Source organism: Cyrtonyx montezumae, unplaced genomic scaffold, assembly GCF_038088225.1.
Source record: "Cyrtonyx montezumae isolate F1298 unplaced genomic scaffold, pur_monq_1.0 scaffold_17, whole genome shotgun sequence".
NCBI lineage: Eukaryota > Metazoa > Chordata > Aves > Galliformes > Odontophoridae > Cyrtonyx > Cyrtonyx montezumae.
The window spans coordinates 14,798,958-14,812,659 of record NW_027071903.1 but is presented as its reverse complement, the minus strand read 5'-3'; the positions used below and the strand labels follow the sequence as shown (position 1 = coordinate 14,812,659).

Below are 13,702 nucleotides of genomic sequence, written 5' to 3'. Positions count from 1 at the left end.
ATTGGAGCAGGCGTTTCAGAAACGAAAGAAATTAACTTTAAAACACCTACTGCATCCTTTTGCTCTCCATTTCCTTCTTTCCCTTTCTAATCCTGTAATTTCCTCCATCTGAAAGCTGAGGATCTGGGCATGCACTTTGCTTTGTAGGCACCATTCCAGCCATCATGAAGAGGAGAAGATGTCTTCAGCTAATGTGGCTGGTGTAGCAATAGGGACGTGCTTGTTGCACATGCCTGGCCCCATTCTCCCTTGGAGTAATGATTCAGCCAGTCCAAACATAGAAATTAATCATTCACCTGAGCCAGTAATTGGCATGTGGTGGAGTAATGGAGCTTGGAGCTCTGCTTGTTCATCGTCCAAGCTGAGCAGCACCTGAATGAACTTAGGCTCTTGCTCCGAGTGCACAGGTCAAAATCCAAAATCACAAACAGCTCCAAATTCAAACTGTGTGTCAGGAAAAAAGATTCTGCTTCCATAAGGCAACACTCATCTTCCAAAAATCTATGCTACCTTATGAGTGCTTAACTCCCAGCTCACTCAAATGCCTTATAAGATGACTTGAGGCTTGCTTGCCCTCACCATAAACCCACCAGACTACCTGGTAATGCCCCAGAAAAGAGCTGTTTAGGTGCTCATCTGTTCAAGGGAAGAAAAGTTGTTTTCAGCTCTTCCCACCTTTGCTAATTCAGTCTTGTGCAAGCTCGAGAACACAGGTCTGGTGGGGGCAGAGTGTTGCAATAAGGGGCCTGGCTTCCAAATTCTCCCCACAGAAGGCTCTGCAGAACGTGTGTGCACTGGGGCTCGTCCTCAGCAGCACCCACAAATGGGAATATTCATAAACCTTAAGGGCTGCTGGTGTAGTCGTGACATGAAAAAGTAATGCCAACGTTAAATGTTGGTCCAACTGGGCTCATTTCAGATCTGTGAGGTGTTCAGATGTCTCCTTTTAAACATATTTCTGTGGGGCAAGCATCCATCATATGATCCAGATCTTGACAAGCAAACCTTAAACAAGAAAACAGAGACTTAAAACATACCACCCCGATGCAGCACAGGGGGCCTGGACCCACACCTGGGGCATGTGTAGAAAAGAGGAGGTTGGAAATCAAAGGCTGCATGCTGTATCCTGGGAAGTGATGGAAGATGAATTTCAGCACACTGAAAAAGGAAAAGATCTAAATGCTCCATCAGAGTGGGTATCAACCAGGAAAGATCAGAATGTAAGTCAGTAATATAATGAATATGTCCCCAGTACACCAGCAAGCCCTGTAGCTCCTGAAGAAAGACGAGTGTAGCTATAGCATTCCTCCAAGCAGCACTTACACAGTGACCTCTTCACTCCTCAAAGCAGATACAGTCACGTTCTTCTCTTTGCCCAGCAGACACAGTGGACTTGCCAAGCATCCGTGGAGCTGTGCAGGCTGTGGAGTCTCACCTGGAGGGCCAGGGCTTGAACCTGCTCATCAACAACGCCGGCATTGGCTCGTGGGCCACGCTGCAGTCCGTGGATGCGCAGATTTGCAGTTCGTTTGCAGTCAACGTGGTGGGGCCCCTGCTGGTTGTCAAGGTGTGTGTGGGCTAGGGCTGCTCCTCCACGGCCTGCAGTCACAGCGTGAGGACTCAGAGGGCAGGGCTGAAACCCTGGATCCGTACTTACAGTACTTGCACTTACTTACATGTCTTTCTGCCAGGAATCCCTGCCACTCTTGGGGAAGGCAGTGAAGGAAGCTGGGACGGAGGGGCTGAGCTGCAGCAGGGCTGCCATCATCAATGTGTCTTCCAAAGTGGGCTCCATTGGGCTGTGTCTCAAGGTGCTGGAGGCCCCCATGTACCCATACCATGCCAGCAAGGTACACAGGGGGAATTGATCCCCCATGGAGCCCACGGGCCTGCTCCAGACATCTCTTGCCTATTCCTACAAGCATAAGCACTCAGAGCATCAGCCTGGGCCATGCCCGTGCTGTCTGACTCTTCCAGGCTGCCCAGAACATGACCAGGTGCCTGGCTGCAGAGCTCAGGGACAAGGGGACCTTGTGTACGGCAATCCATCCCAGCTGGGTGAAGACTGACGTGGGAACAGAGCAGGTACATTGCTGTGCAGGGAGCACAGCACAGGGAATGGGGGCTGGGTCCTTGCTGCTTGGTGAAGCTGGGACCCTGGGAATGCTCTGAGCTCTGAAGCAATGTGTGCAGAGGCAGAGGCTCTGCAGACACTTGGGGCCGGCAGGGAGACACTGGATGCCAGTCCCTGTCCCTTATGCAGAGAGCAAAGGGCAGGCAAGAAGGAAGAATATCTCTATGGGCAGCCAGCTCCATTCAAGTTAGGACAAAAGGGCACAGCATCACCAATGGACCCTCCAGCCCGGTTGGTTCCTGCAGCTCTCCCTGCCCAGCACAGGCTATGGCAGTGACACTGGTCCTTGTCCTCTTCCTCAGGCACCCATGACAGCGGAGCGCAGCATGCAGGACATTCTGGAGGTGCTGGGCAGCCTGTCACAGGACAGCTCCGGGGCCTTCCTCGACTGGGAAGGGAACTGCCTGCCCTGGTGATGCCAGCTCAGCCCTCAGTGTCACCCCTCCCCAGTCACAGACATGGGCAGCAGCTTCTCCCCATTCCCTGCCCCATGTGCAGCTCTGCAGTGCCCTGCATCCCAATTCTGTATCACCCTACGTCCCGACCCCCTCACCTGAGCCCTTATAGGGAACCCCTGCTGGACAGATCCAATGCCCCCACCTTGCCTGTGCTGCTCCTTGTTCCAGGCAGCCCACGTCCTCAGAGATGGTTATTGGCCCCAATCCCTGTCCTTTCTGGAGAGGACATTTCCTGCAGGGACAGCGGTCACTTGAGGGGTCACCTGGCAGTGACTGTGCCTGGGAGCAGTGGGTGCTGACACACACGGGTGAGGAGTGGGACCCCCAGGGAAGGGGCTGCCCTCCACGGGCTCGCAGTGTGCAACAGTGTGCTGTGCTCACAGAGGAAGATAAAAGCATTGTTGTTCTCAGTTATGGGTTTATTGAGGGGGAAGCAGAGGTCAGACAGCAGCAGAGGGACCACTGCCACGATCCAGGCACGGGGTTGGGCCAGCACCTCACCAGGCCACTACGTTCCCTTCCCAGTCCAGGAAGGTCCCGGTGTCCTTCTTGGAGAGGGATGAAAGCACCTTCAGCATCCCTGCTACGCTCGCATCCACGGTCAGCGGGGCCTGCAGGGCAGAGGGAGAAACACAGGCGTGTGTGCCCAAGGGCTGCCCAGGCAGTGCCCTGCAGCCTGGCTGCAGGAAGGCAGCAGCTCCCCCGAGGGGGAAGCAGAGCCCTGGGAAGAGGGTGAGAGCTGGGAAGCCAGGCGGTGGGGCTGCCAGGAGCCAGGGCTGGTGCTGCACAGGGGTCCCAGGGCAGGGAGAGCTGCCCATGGAGCTGACAGAGCAGCCCCCCTCCCCTGTGAGGGGGTCTCGGTGCAGGGCTCAGGGAGACAATATGCTTCCCATGGGAAAAAACACAGGAGAATATCCTACTGTGTGTCCACCTGCGCTCCCCATGTCTGTTTGCACCCAGCCAGGATGGAGGGCGACGCAGAGGATGCCGTGTTCCCGGTACCCCATGGACTGGCACCTGGTGAGCATGTTCAGAGCAGCCTGTGGGAGACAGCACACGGATCAGGTGGGGACAAGAAGGTGCTGCATGGGGACACGTGCAGATCCCATGGCTGGGGTAAGGGAGAGGAAGGATATTTTCCCTCAGCAGAGCGTGGCTGTACCTTGCTGCAGCGGTATGAGACAAGTTCTATGACATCCCAACCAGTGAGGGAAGAAATAGATCCCCCAGTGCTGGAAATGTTGACGATGGCTGCCTTGCTGCAGCTCAGCCCTGAGCCCGGGCTCCCCTGGGCTGCCTTCTTCAGCAGGGGCAGGAGCGCCTGTGGGGAGAGAAGCAGGGATCCACCCATAGGGGACAGGACCAAATCTTTCCATAGCAGCAGTTCTGGCACCAGCACCACCAGCAACCGTCTTCCTCTTTCCTCTTCCCCCTGCCCCATGTTCCAGCTCCTCAGCACCAGTCCCTGTCCCACAACTCAGAGCAGCTCAGGAGCAGCAGGCGTGACATTGCACGAGGGCAGAGCAGGGCCCCACCCCACCGGCCCCTTCCTTCCACCGTGGACAAATGCAGAGCTACACGGCAGGAGTGTTCCCAGAGCTGTGGGTGAGTGCAGTACCTGGCTCAGCAGCAGAGGACCAACGGTGTTGGTGGTGTACACCTCGGACATGTCCTTCAGTGTCTCGGTGTCGAGCGTGTTCACCTTCAGAAGTGCAGCGTTGTTGATGAGGAGGTTCAGCCCCGAGCCCTTGAGGTGCTCCCCGACGCTGGCTGCGGCCGCCTTGATGCTGGCGGGATCGGTGACTTCTGCAGAGGCGAGGTGGGGAGGTGAGTGCCCGCTCCCCCCGGTGTGTGCCAGCAGGCACAGTGCTGGGACAGAGCCCTCAGCCCAGGGATGTTGGGGGATGCAGTGCTGGTACAGCGGGGAGCCCGGACAAGGGACGTGTCACCTACCGAGCGGGACAATGACCAGGCTGCGGTGCTTGGAGGCCAATTTCTGCAGCTCCTGTAAGAGACAGCTGATGTGAGCCGTACATGGTGCTCTGATCTGCACAGCAGCCCCAGCCCTTTGCCTCCAGCCCTGGGGCACACGGTGCCAGGCAATGGCAGGAGCAGTAGCAGCAGCTCCCTGCCCAAGCCCAAGGATCCGTGGATGCCCAATGCATCCCCCCACAGCTCCGTCCCATCCCAGCCTCACCTGTGCTCGCTGTCCCTTGGGGTCCCGACAAGCTGCAAAGACCACTTCAGGTGGGTTTGGCAATGCCAGCAGGTGCTGGACAAACCCCAGCCCGATTCCCCGGTTGGCCCCGGTCACCAGAGCGGAGCGTGCACAAACCCCAGCCATACTGCTCCACATGCCTCGCTGCTGACCCCGCACTGCCTGCAGGTACCTTGCAGTACTCAGTTATCTCCCGCTTTCCCGTGAGGGCTTGCATCTGTTCTTTGCTCCACCAATCTCCCTGCGGTATGCCAGCCTCTTGGCTTTGCTCCACACCCCGGATCCACCTTTCCCGGTGGCAGAGTGACAGACATGGAGCCGGAATGTCCCGGCTGGGAGGTCTGACTGCCGATGCTCACCTGGCGGTGACGCACTCCGTCCTCTGCCCCCTGAAAGCCACCTCTGCTCCTAAAGCTGATGCAGTGCAAGCATCAGCTCGCCCGTGCAGGCGCTCGGCTGCAGTTGGGCTGCTGCTCTTCGTACCTCCTTCATTCTCATCTACCAAATCGTGAGCCTCGTGCTTTCGGGGCCCTGTTCCCGCACCGAGGTGCCCAATCCCACCTTCCCCGTCGGCCCCCGGTCCCTCAGTGTTGGACAAGTGGGCTGCGTGCGGCGCTACCCAGCGGCCTTAACGCGCACGACGCCAAGGCAGCCGGGAGAGATGCCCGACCTCGGGGTGGTCCCCCTCAACCCCCCCCACGGGAACGATGCGAGCGGACCACGGCGTCTGTGCTGCAGCACGGGGACCAAGAAACGCTCGCACAGGACAACGTTATGCCCCACTTCGGTAGGAGACGCCCAGCAGGCGCTCCCACGGGTCACAGCGGGCCGGCGTCGGGGGGCGGGGTGGATTGTGGGGAGGAGTGAACCGGTGCAGCCCCGAGGGCGACGCCGCCTTTGGACCAACGCAACCGCCCGCGGAGCACGAGGAAACGCAGCGGTGCCCCGCGGGTCCCGCCCCGGATGCGACCGCCCGGCAGCGCTTCCCCTTCCCGGGCCGCGAGCGGCCATGGCGGCGGTGTGCGGCCCCGACGGGGCGGGCGCGGCGGAGCAGGCGGCCGAGGGCGGGTGAGGCAACGGGAGCGGGGGGAGCCGGGCTGCCCCGGTGCTGGGCTTTGGGCCGTCCCGACGCGGCGTTTCGTGTCGCCCCGCTTAGGTTGCTGTATGGCAGCAGGAGCCTCCCTTCTCCCGGTGTTTACGTGCTGCAGCCGTGGATCGTCAGCCTGCTGCTGAACCGCGAGCAGCCGGAGGGCAAGAAGTGGCTGACGGGACAGGTGTTGCGGGTGGGTACGGTGCGGTGGTCCGGGCTTTGGAGGACCTCGTGGTGGTGGTGGTGGTGGTGGTGGTGTGCTGCTGGGTCGCAGCGGATCCCGCCGGCTGGGGGTGGAAGGATGGAGCCCTGGAGAAAGGGGTCTGGGGGTACTGGTGGTTGGCCGTGCTAGGACTGCATCCAAGGCAGCGTGGGGATAACGGCCTCTCTGTATCTAAAGGGGCTGCGAGAGAGAAGGGGGCGGACGTTTCATTGGGCCTGTTATGATAGGACAAGGGGGAATGGCTTCGAGATGAAGGAGGAGATGTTTAGACCGGGTGTAAGGAGAAACAGTGAGGAGCTGGCACGGGCTGTGTGCCCACAGACACCCAAGGTCAGGCTGCATGGGGCTCTGGGCACCCCCGTTCGTTGCAGGGGAGCCAGAAGGGATCTTTAAATATCATCCAAGTCTGACTCGAAGGATTCCGTGATGTGTGGCCTACAGGGAGAAAGAGGGGATGAACTGAGCTGAGTCCATACTCCTGGCTCCTTCCAGAGGTGCAGTGCCCTCTGCTAGCCCTGCTGTTCCCTTGCTACCCAGCAGCAGCTCGGTTTGGCCAGGGAGGAAAGGTGAGAGCTGGCTGTGAGTGCTACTTGTGGATGGTCACTGTTCCCTGCTTCAGAGCCAGCATGGTGGAGGAAAGCAGGCTAAACTCTCATTAGCTGCGGGCTAAGTACTAAGATAATCACGTAACTACAAGTTCTGTAGGTGAATCTCTCAGTTCTGTTAATACGCAGTTGGGTTTCTACCTGGTGTGTCACAGACCCTCGTGTGACGTGGGGAGAGGGCATGAGGATGCTGTGAGTGCGAGCTCTGCAGGTTGTGGTTATGCAGGAGAGATGTCTGCTCCCAGGAGGAGCACTCTGAGGGATGGCTGCTGGGATTCTTGAATGGAGGAAGAGACAAGCTGGGGTGAAAAATGGGATAGAATAACAACCTCGTGTTCCTGATGCTGTGTGAAGATGGTTCCCCAGCCCCCACTCTATACCAGGAGATCTCCTGTGGTTGGGGTGGTGAACGAGAGGTCCGAGGGCTCCCCAGGCGTGGTGTGCTGCTTTTATTCACCGGCAGTTCTCTGCATGATTTTTCATTCTGCTTTTCCCCTCCTGCTCTGTTAGGTTTTGAGTGGCTCGAGCGCTCCCGGCCAAGGCGAAGTGCAGCAGGATGCTGTCCTACACGTGTCAGATGGCTCCCACTACATCCGAGTGGTGGTTACAGCAGAAGCTCTGCAGGCAGAAGAAAAGTGGGTTTTGTCATGGCTTGGCTGTGGCTGGGACTGCAGCTGGTGGGGCTCGTGCCTGGGCTTGTTTCAGGTTGTGTTCAGCTAAATCAATAACAGAGTGGGAAGTTGGGGTGAAAGAGGTGCTGCTGCTGGGCTGGAACACACGGGCACTCGGTGCTGTCATTGTGGCTGGCTGGGGCAGGCAGGGGTTGATGGCAGACACCTTAGAAATGTGATCAGAAATGGCACGTGGCCTTTGTGAAAGGAGTCAGAGCATTCACCGTGGCACCTTGGGCTTCCATCAGCTTGGCTCAGTGTCCCCTTTTGGATATGAGCCCTCTGTTTTCCAGCTGGAGAGGTTGCTGGTGTCAGAAGAAGGATATCAAGCAGCTCAGTCCCTGCTTCACACTGAGAAGTATTCCCTTGTGCCCTGGTGTAGTTGTGTAGCTGTAAGGGGAGCCCCACGGTGGGTGTGGGCGGTCTGACTTCATTCTTCATCTCTCCCAGATGGTTCTGCTCTGTTCCTTTTCTAGTGCCCACATGCAGCTCATGCTTTCCAGCCTCATTTGTAGACTGATTGCCTTGCAGAAGTACACACTGTGTTTCCGGGAGGAGGCCAAGCTGGTGAGTGCTGCGATGAATGAAAGTGACTCGTTCCCTGGCTTTGCCTTGCTTCCTTCCTGCTTTGAGCTGCTCACAGAGCTGTGTGATGGAGCTGGGGGCGGGTGGGGGCTGGCCTTTCTTCTCCACAGCCCTTCAGTGCTCAGGTCTTGGTAAGTGAAGAAGACTTGAGCCCTCCCTGGGGACGTGGTGCAGCTTCCCTAGGGTCTGCAGCAGCCTCAGCCACACGACTGCTTCCTCTTGCTGTCTGGTGCTGCCAGCTGCGTGCCTGCAGGAGGCCTGCGTGGACCTCAGCCCATGGCAGAAAGCTCCCCTCTCCTCCCCTTGCTCAGATTCAGGAGTTTCCCCATGGCCTCAGACTGGCCCAGCCTGACTTGTGGGCCCTGCTGAAAATGCTAACAGCTGACGCATAAGGTGCAAAACCCTCTGCAGGGGAGGCCAGGCTGCCCCTCATTGTTAGCAGTGCTGATGGGGGTGCTCACAGGTCCTGAAGTGGGAGGGAGCACAGCTGTATTTGCTTGCCTGTACCACACAGACTCCTTTTGCCTCAACAGGAGGACTGTGAGTTTTATCTCACCGCCCAGCGCTTCGTCGTGCTGCCCATGGAGAGGCAGAGGATGGATTCATCAAATGTGTACGTGCCAAGGTGCAGGCTGGGGGTGGGGGTGCTGGTCTGTGGGACCTGAGCATTGCCCCGGAGCTGAGAAGACAGTGTTTGCCATGTAGCACTGAAGCCAGGAGCCCTTGGCACAGCGGGAAGCACTGCCAGTAATGAGCTAAGAGATGTGCTGCTGCTGCCTGGTTGTGGTGGAGATGATTGTACTCTGAAAGAGAGATTTTTGTGTCGCAAACTCTGAAGGAATGTGTGTGTAGGAAGGAATGCTCCATCAGTAACTGAGTTCCCTGTTGTTCTAGGAACCAGGAGCCCTCTGTGCTGCAGAAGATAAAGGAGCTCTGGATGTAAGTATGGGGCTGGTGATTGCCAGGGAATGTATGCAGGCACCACAGTGCAGGTGCTGAATGCTTCTCATGTGAGCTGGCAGGGGCTGGTACGTGTTTGGTGGCAGCTCCTTGTGAATCTGTGGGACTCTCTGCCCTGGGATGTGACAGAGAGCTGAGAAGAGAGTGCACAGTGGATCACTTTCACAGGAGTGATCCTGCTGATGCAAGGTCCCACCCAGCTCTGACACTGGCTTTCTCCTTGGTTGTTGCAGGAGGAATCTCTCTACGGGGACCACTCCTAGCTCAGGTAAGGGGCTCCTGGGGACATCCTGTGCCGTGGCTGCCTGCTGGGTGCATGCTCTGTGTTAGGCAGATGTGGCACAGGCCCAACCAGACGTGCTACTGGGCTGAACAACAGGGCTAGGGGTGTGACAGGGCACCGTGCCTGCTGCAGCCCAGCCCAGTTTGGTGCCATTGCATAGCCATGCTTGTGCTGCTGCTGGAGCAGTCCTGCCAGAGCTCTGCTTCAGGTCCTTTGCAGCGTGCAGGGTTCCTCAAGTTTCCCGTTACCCTTCTATCCAGGATCCTTCCTGCACGTGCAGGGCTGTCACTAGCTCTCAGCACACCTTTTTTTCCACAGTCCTCCTACAGTTTTGTGTCTTTCCACAAGTTTCAATGCATGTGACTGTCACGTGACAGAAAGTAAAAGCGTTAGCCTGTTATCTTCTCCACTAACATACGTGTCTTCTTGCTCCAGAGCCATCCCTCTCTCAGCTGTTAGAAGTGATAGCACAGGACCAGCTCGAGGTCTTGAAGGAAAACGCTGAGGAGTGCCTAGACTTGCAGGTGCCCAAAGAGGCGCCCTCAACAGAGGCAGGCAAGCTTCCTGTGACCCGCTGGGAGGCAGAGCTCCAGAAGGAGGTCAGTCCAAGTGCTGCACAGGGCCTGATGCAGAGCCATCCCTGTGACTGTCTGGGCCAGAGCCGTGGCAGCTTGTGGTGGGGGCCCTGCTCTGGAGGGTTGGGAGGAGTGGGCAGAAGCAGTGGGTTTGTTGGGGAGCGTGGCTGTGCTCAGCTGTGAGTGAGCTCCTGCAGCTTGAGAGGGACCACGCAGCAAAAAACAAGCAGTGTCTCTCGTTTCAGCCACGTGAGGACATCTTCATAGTCCCAGCCAACATCCTGGTGATCCCTGCTGAGGAAGCAGTGGTTGACTGCGATGCTTCCCAGGCAGGTCAGTGCTATGGCATCGTTTGGAGGGTAGGCAGGTCAGCAATTCAGTGGCCAAGCACGTTGAAATAAGACTTTTTTTCCTGGTTATGGACTGAGCATGACACATAGGCACCTAGAAGGTGGAATTTTGAAAGCTGCAGGGCACCCTAAGAACTTTGTAGGTCACGAGCCTGCTTGGCACGTTCCTTCCCTTGGTGTCTCAGTCTCCACACGCTGCTGAGGTGGCAAAGGTCCTCCCAGCTGCCTGGGATCTTTCTAGAAAGTGGAGGCGGTTTCCTTTGCTGTTCCTGAGCAGTGTGCTGGGGTGTGACCAGCAGTTCCCCTTTCGTTTCAGTTACATGTGGAGCATCTCCTGAGAAGAGCAGCTACGAAATGGCAGTGCCAGGTGATGACAGCGTCACACCCCAGGCCAGGTGTAAGTAGTGGGACATACACATCCCCTCCAACCTCTTAGTATTTTCATCTGAAGTCTGTGCCAGCCGTTTTGTCTTTGCCTTAAGTGGAGGACTTAGCAGCAGAGCCAGATCTCTAGGAGTGAGTACCCCTGCCATTGGGGAGCGATGTCACACCTGCAGCCAGTCCTGGACAGTGCAGGCCGTGCTCCAGACACCATGAGACAGCACACCTGCCAGTCCCTCATGGGGACTGCATTATCAAGTCACAGGGTCACAGTCCATGAATGGCTTCCTTGAGGTTTCTCACCTCTCAGCATCTAGGGTGCAGGAGGTGTCAGCTGCTGTTTACATCCCCCAGTGTGGCTTCAGCAGCAAGAGGCCAAACCCTCTGCTAGCCCTGCAAGAGGAAGGAAAAGGGTGCAGGGGAAGGCCTTCCTCCTGCCTGCCTGCTCTCTGGGTGCTGTCTGGATCTCTGCTGCCTTAATGAGGTCTTAGGGGGATCCTGGCTGAGCCATCACTCCAGGCTTGTCTGCTAAAAGGGTTTCAGAGCTCCCCCTTGAGTGCTGTCTGCACGGTGCATCATGCTTTTTAGCTGTTGGTAGGGCTGGGAGTAGAAAGCAGCATTCGTGGTCCTGCAGTTCAACCCAATCACTTCCTGCTTGTGGTTGTTACAGCTGTAGAGTCGACAGCGTTGTCAGAGGACTCAGAGGCATCTCTGGACAACCCTTGGAACAGGCTGCCCCCGGTGTCCTTGACCCTGTCCTCTTCAGGTGAGTGTCCGTGCTGCGTGGAGTGCATGTTTCCCTGGGGCAGACAGCCCCTCTGCTCTGTGTGGACGTGCAGCTCCTCCTTGATGCTGGCTGACCTGCCCCAGCCAGAAAGCAGTGCTGTGCTGATCTGATGTCCCCAGGTTGCCATGTGCTGTGATGTTCACCTGCCCTGTCTCACGTACCAGCATAGCTCCCACGCACTACCTCCAGCAGAGTGCTCCTTGCTCGTTGTGACTGTGGTTTTTTTCCCTCTTTTACCAGAGAAGTCCCATCTGTGTAGCTCTCCACGTGCTCAAGAGGCCCAGCAGGAGGTGGCCGCCGACAGCAACACCCCTGACTTGCTGGAGCCTTGTAGCCACGACTCTCCCCAGGGCTTGCTGCAGGATGACTCAGTGCAGACCTCATCTCCCTCCTTGCTCACCTCGTATTGCAATATCAGCCCTGTGAAGGCTGACACGGCCCAGGCTACATCAACTGCAGAGGCTCCCTGCGCTGCTCAAGCCCCAACGGGGCCAGAAGACTCTCATGCCAACGTGTCACCAGTCGCTGTGGTTGTTCCCGTCCTGCCCAGCAGCCACGTGGCATCCCATGCTGAAAGGGCACCTCATCAGGAGCAGGCGGACTCCAGTGGCACGGCTTTCCCTCTGTATACGCAGAAGCATCACGTGGCTGATGCCAGAAACAGGAGAGAAAAATCCCCAAGGAAGACTAAAAGGGCTGTGGGTGCCAAAAGGAAGCTGCTGGGGGGAGGTGGTCAAGCTGTGCCTCACACATGTCGGTCCCTCAGTGGACTGCAGCACAGAAAGCCTTCCCAACACCCCTCTCCGGGCACGGGGAGAGAAGTGGGCAGGAAGCTGGAGTTTGTGAGCCCGCAGAGAGCAAAGAAGAGCAGAAGGGAGAGCAGTCCACAGTGTGAAGAAGAATCCCTTGAGGAGGAGCTGGACAAAGAAGAGCTGGAGGAAGAGGAGGAGGAAGAAGAGCAAGCATCCCCAGGGAGCAGTCCCCGCTACCACCTGGAGCGGCACAAAGCTCTGCAGCCGGTAAAGATGAGGCAGCTGGTGGGATCCCATGGGACTCTGCAGCACCCATGGAGGGTTTCTGTGCCCCCACACCCCCTGTGTGCCTCCTGCAGGCATTTCTGCATGTCTGTAAGGCATGTCTGCATGTCCGGCTCTGTTGGGGGTGGGCAGTGCTGAGCCAGGCCTTCCTGCCTCCTGGAGAGGCAGAGCAGGGCTGTGTGCAGGGTACAGGGAGCACTTTGTGACTCTGGGTGCAGGTGCAGTTGAGCTCAGCAGGGAGCTGTGTGGGAAGTAGCCCTTGTTGGAGGTTTTTACAGGTCTCCAGGTGAAATAAGATGGGGAGGGGAGGAAACAAGGGAGGGAGGTGAGTGCTGCTGCAGATGTATCGAGATCTTGGGATATGCTGTGGGATTGTGGTCTCGGTTTATGGCTGGCTGGCTGTGCTCCAGCACCAGGCTCTGTTCCCTTCACTTCCACAGTATGTGAATGAGAATCCACCCCGCTTCAGCTACGAGCCCCCCAGCCCTGAGCTCTGCAAGCAAGTACAATCCATCAGGTGAGTGCAGCGATGGACTCGACGGGCCCTGCCTTCTCCTAGCCCTCGGTTCTCTGGGCACAGCCCAGCTCGGGCACCTTTGCAGCCCAGCTGCAGTGGGTCCCTCTGTCCTCGCCAGGTCCTGAGCTCTGCTTCCCCCCTCTCAGAGCAGCAGCCCCACGGGGCAGCTTTCTGTCTTCCTAGCTGGGTTCACGTCTCATCCCAGCTCACATTTTGGTTTTGCAGGCTCTCCAAGGCGATGATGATGTGGGCGAGCTGGATTGTCACAGAAAGAGATGCGGAGCTTTGAGATGAGACCACGTGGAGCTCAAGTGTGCTCGTCTCTTTTCTTCAGCCTGTTCAGCAACCTTCGTTCAAAGCTGTGTGGGCAGAGCAGGGAGGGGAAAGGGACCTGCACCCGTGTCCCTCAGGGGCTGCTGGGTGGCAGCTGGGCTGGCATCAGGGACCCTGACAGTGACAGTGCGAGGCCGTCACCTGGAAGAGGCCAGCACCCTCGGTTTTAAGAGGGGGAAACGTTGTTTGGGGATGCTACAGTGCATGAGCTGAGCTCGTTCTCACCTCAGTGCTGTGCTGCACCTGTGGTCTTTCCATTGCAGCCTGGAGGAGAGGGGATCTGTTTCCACTAGCGTAGGGAGCAGCAAGGGCAGATGCAGCCCCCAGGCCCTGGAGCCTGATCCCCTTCCTGAAGCCAGCGCAGTGTTTGGACATCTACTGACCTGTTTTCATTGGGCTCCATACTCTTTTTTTTTTTTTCCCTACAAAATACCCTGCGAGGTTCATGTTGTTAAAATTAAAAGTCATATATTTTTTAAATACACGGCTCTCGTA

General features: G+C 57.4%; 3 protein-coding genes across 3 annotated transcripts in view; 2 read left to right on the top strand and 1 right to left on the bottom strand.

The window, feature by feature from the left end:
• Window positions 1-13,702, top strand: part of LOC136047157 (C-signal-like) — a 96,947-nt gene that overhangs the window by 646 nt on the left and 82,599 nt on the right. Inside the window, exons 2-3 of the mRNA XM_065734208.1 lie at window positions 1,352-1,567; window positions 1,692-1,850. Of these exons, the coding sequence (XP_065590280.1) occupies window positions 1,352-1,567; window positions 1,692-1,850 (375 nt within the window). The remainder of the gene's footprint in view (window positions 1-1,351; window positions 1,568-1,691; window positions 1,851-13,702) is intronic.
• On the bottom strand, window positions 3,004-4,957 carry LOC136046720 (C-signal-like). Its single transcript, XM_065733419.1, has 6 exons — window positions 4,790-4,957; window positions 4,546-4,597; window positions 4,211-4,398; window positions 3,755-3,913; window positions 3,513-3,632; window positions 3,004-3,203 (listed from the first exon to the last, which is right to left on the bottom strand). Exons 1-6 carry the CDS (start codon window positions 4,946-4,948, stop codon window positions 3,090-3,092), a joined length of 792 nt encoding a protein of 263 aa, XP_065589491.1. The 5' UTR covers window positions 4,949-4,957; the 3' UTR covers window positions 3,004-3,089.
• On the top strand, window positions 5,820-13,312 carry LOC136047136 (uncharacterized). The gene is made up of 14 exons (XM_065734189.1): window positions 5,820-5,878; window positions 5,967-6,093; window positions 7,239-7,363; window positions 7,876-7,966; window positions 8,518-8,597; window positions 8,879-8,923; window positions 9,178-9,212; window positions 9,663-9,826; window positions 10,048-10,135; window positions 10,469-10,549; window positions 11,204-11,300; window positions 11,559-12,339; window positions 12,798-12,874; window positions 13,100-13,312. Exons 1-14 carry the CDS (start codon window positions 5,820-5,822, stop codon window positions 13,161-13,163), a joined length of 1,914 nt encoding a protein of 637 aa, XP_065590261.1. The 3' UTR covers window positions 13,164-13,312.